At 44.8% G+C, this 3,031-nt stretch overlaps 1 protein-coding gene across 1 annotated transcript; it reads left to right on the plus strand.

Moving 5' to 3' along the window:
• The first annotated feature begins 350 nt into the window (after positions 1–350).
• On the plus strand, positions 351–1,943 carry LOC143608723 (uncharacterized). The gene is made up of 2 exons (XM_077083678.1): positions 351–756; positions 835–1,943. The coding sequence occupies exons 1-2, from the start codon at positions 351–353 to the stop codon at positions 1,941–1,943; spliced, it is 1,515 nt and encodes a 504-aa protein (XP_076939793.1).
• The last annotated feature ends 1,088 nt before the right edge of the window (positions 1,944–3,031 follow it).

A 3,031-nucleotide genomic window follows, 5' to 3' on the forward strand; every position in this document is an offset into this window, starting at 1 on the left:
CAAAGCAGCCGCGAAAAGTTTCCCGGTGTACAACCTGTAATAAAGGACATATACAACCACACCGCCAAGATTAAGAGGGATGCGTTACTAGGCGATACCCTTATGAAGGTGGTTCAAAACCTTTGTAGTATTAATGTGTACTTGCCGTGCTTCTAATATTTACTAAAGTTTTATTTCATCCAATGCAGGCGCTGGAAAACTTTCACGCAGGCAACGGTTTCACGTTCTATACCCGGGAGAATGATACCGATGACAGGACGGAGGAAATTTTCTTCTGTCATAATAAGTCGCATAAGATGTGGCGTGCGTTCCCCGATGTGTTGTTTATTGACACGACGTACAACACTAACATGTACGAGTGGCCGTTGGTTCAGTTTATCGGTGTGACATCAAGATCACAGTCGTTTTGTATCGCCCACGCGTTTGTGATCAGGGAATGGCAGAGGAACTTCACCTGGGCTCTGGAGAAACTTAAACAAATTCTCGATGACTGCATGGAGCCACGCGTGATGCTGACTTACGCGGACCAAGCCCTCATCAACTTCTGCGACGCGGTCTTCCCTAATGCCACCAAAAATTTATGCAGGTGGCAAATATCCGAGAATATAAGGAGAAAATTTAAGGGCCTATATAGGACAGATATGGGAACGGACTTCGCGTACTGGTGGAAGGTCCAGTATCAGTCGTCGACGATTCAGGAGTACAACCACCGTCGCCTCAACATGGAGCGTTATTTGATACGGGACGATAGAGCCGGTGAGTCCTTCGTATCACCAAACAGTTTTTAATAGCCTAAACATACGTGTTAATAACGTTTCCTTTTATTTTTCAGAGGTCTGCAATACATTCGCAAAAGCTGGCTGGATCCATACAAACACAAGTTTGTAGCCTGCTGGATCGACGAACGCCGAAACTACGGCGAAACTACGACGGACCAAGTTGAGAGCCAGCACGCAAATCTGAAAAGGTACCTCAATGGAAGCAACAACTTGCTCGACACAATTGCCAGGCAAATCCTTAAAATGGTCAGCTCGCAGATGAAAGAAATTGATAAATCTTTTGAAGCCTCCCGTTCGAAGGTCATGGAAGGACATCGACAGCACATCTGGTTGAAGACGCTAATAAACAGGGTGTCGATTCACGCTCTGGGCTTACTTGTGAACGAGTATGGGTTGATACACAAGATGCGTGACGGCGGCGCTTCATGCGACCACCATTTGTATTCGTCTTCGGGGCTGCCATGTGCTTGTCAGATTGAGGGATACATAGTTAACAACACGTGTATCCCAATAGAGGATGTTGACCCGTTCTGGAGGAGGCTTAATTTTTATCCAGCCTGTCCGCCGAACGAAGAGCTAGACTACGCAGCAGGTCTACGAGACATCACAGATACGTTATCGTCCATAGATGACCCTAATCAAAAGAAAAGTTTTTTCGCTAAGCTCTTGTCTGCTATTCCAGGGAGATCTAAAAAGAAGGAGCCAGAAAAAAGAGAGGATCCTCGGGGGCGTCCCAAACAACCAGATCCCCCGAGGCACAGCGCATACACCCCCGCTCCAGATCTCCCCAGACACAGCTTCTACAACCTATCCTCGTCACAGGGTCCCAGCCAAGAAACCCCCACCCCATCCTCGCTGACTCGTTCGTTGTCCCAGTCAGCGTCGCGGTTTAAAAATCCTCGTGGACGACCTAAGATATCAAAACCTATGGGAGCTCACCTCGGGTTTCCTTTAATAGTTTCGCCAGCGCAAGTACCGGCGATAGAAACGTTTAGGAGCGTCATTCCTAGCTGGGCCCAGCCGTTCGTCGCAGACATCAAAAATGTACGCCCAGACGGTAACTGTGGTTTTCGATCAATCGTAGTGGGTTTGGGGATACATGAGAAAGTTTGGCCGGATATTAGGCGGGCAATGCAGAACGAGCTGGAAACAAACGAAGGGTGATGGAGGGCGATGTTCAACAAAGAGGATGACAGATTGTACAGCTGGGTTCATTCCAGCATTCCATACTACAACACGGTCAAACCGGCGCCGCCGAGTCGTTGGTTCAACTTACCCGGTCACGGGCACGTGGCTGCTCAGACATACGCGTGTGTGTTAGTCAACCTAGTTGACAATCTTACTTCCCATTGAGAATCGGTCCTGACTTGGTTCCGGATCCACAGGTTATAGGCATCGCTAACTGGGGAGGTGATTACTGGATATATATCAACCTGGTAGGGGATTTCCCAATGCCTACGCCAAACCCTAATTGGGAAAGAAGCGCCGTACCGGCGGCGCTCGAATGGAAAACACGGTTCGGACAACATTTGAAGGAGTACGAAGACATACGCCAGGTTGGCGAAGGGAATCCTCTAACGTAGATCTAGACAGCTTATAAAAAACATTGTATCAATGGACAAAAAGTCTATAATAATAAATCTTAAATAATAAATAATAATAATAAATAACAATAATTAAATAACAAATTAATATTAATAACTAAATAATATAAAAAAAGAATAAAAATAATAAAAATAAAAATAATAATAATAATAAATAATAATAACTAAATAACAAATTAATATTAATATTAATAACTAATAAATAATAATAAATAATGATAATTAAATAAAAAATAGGCCTAAGACGCCGCATATAGGATTATACGCGACGTCTAGGACCCCTTATATCAGCAGACGCCTGCTCATCTGCCACACTTAGGCCTAAGACGCCACGTATAGGACTATACGCGGCGTCTAGGACCCCTTATATCAGCAGACGCCTGCTCAGCTGCCACACTTTCAAATTTCAACTCCCGCGAAAACAATCGAGCATCCACACACGAGCCTATATCGGACGGACACCGACTGGAATACCAAACGAGCCGACGAGATTTCACCCGACACCGACACGACATAGAGGTAATTTTTTAATATTATATTAGTGATGATGATTAGGTTAACATGATGATGAAGATGTGTTGTTGATGATGTGATGATGATGATTATGTTGTTTGGATTGACAAAATTATCGGAAGGAGTCCGGCCGTT

This window comes from Bidens hawaiensis, unplaced genomic scaffold, assembly GCF_021521415.1.
Source record: "Bidens hawaiensis isolate Kalapana, Puna unplaced genomic scaffold, B.hawaiensis_p1.1 tig00419424_1, whole genome shotgun sequence".
NCBI classification, from domain to species: domain Eukaryota; kingdom Viridiplantae; phylum Streptophyta; class Magnoliopsida; order Asterales; family Asteraceae; genus Bidens; species Bidens hawaiensis.

What these genes read in the sequence shown, in the direction of transcription:
- LOC143608723 (XM_077083678.1), top strand. Translation starts at nt 351, where the DNA reads ATGTACGAGTGGCCGTTGGTTCAGTTTATCGGTGTGACATCAAGATCA. An exon ending in GATACGGGACGATAGAGCCG is followed by an intron (nt 757 to 834) that starts GTGAGTCCTTCG and finishes TATTTTTCAGAG; the next exon opens with GTCTGCAATACATTCGCAAA.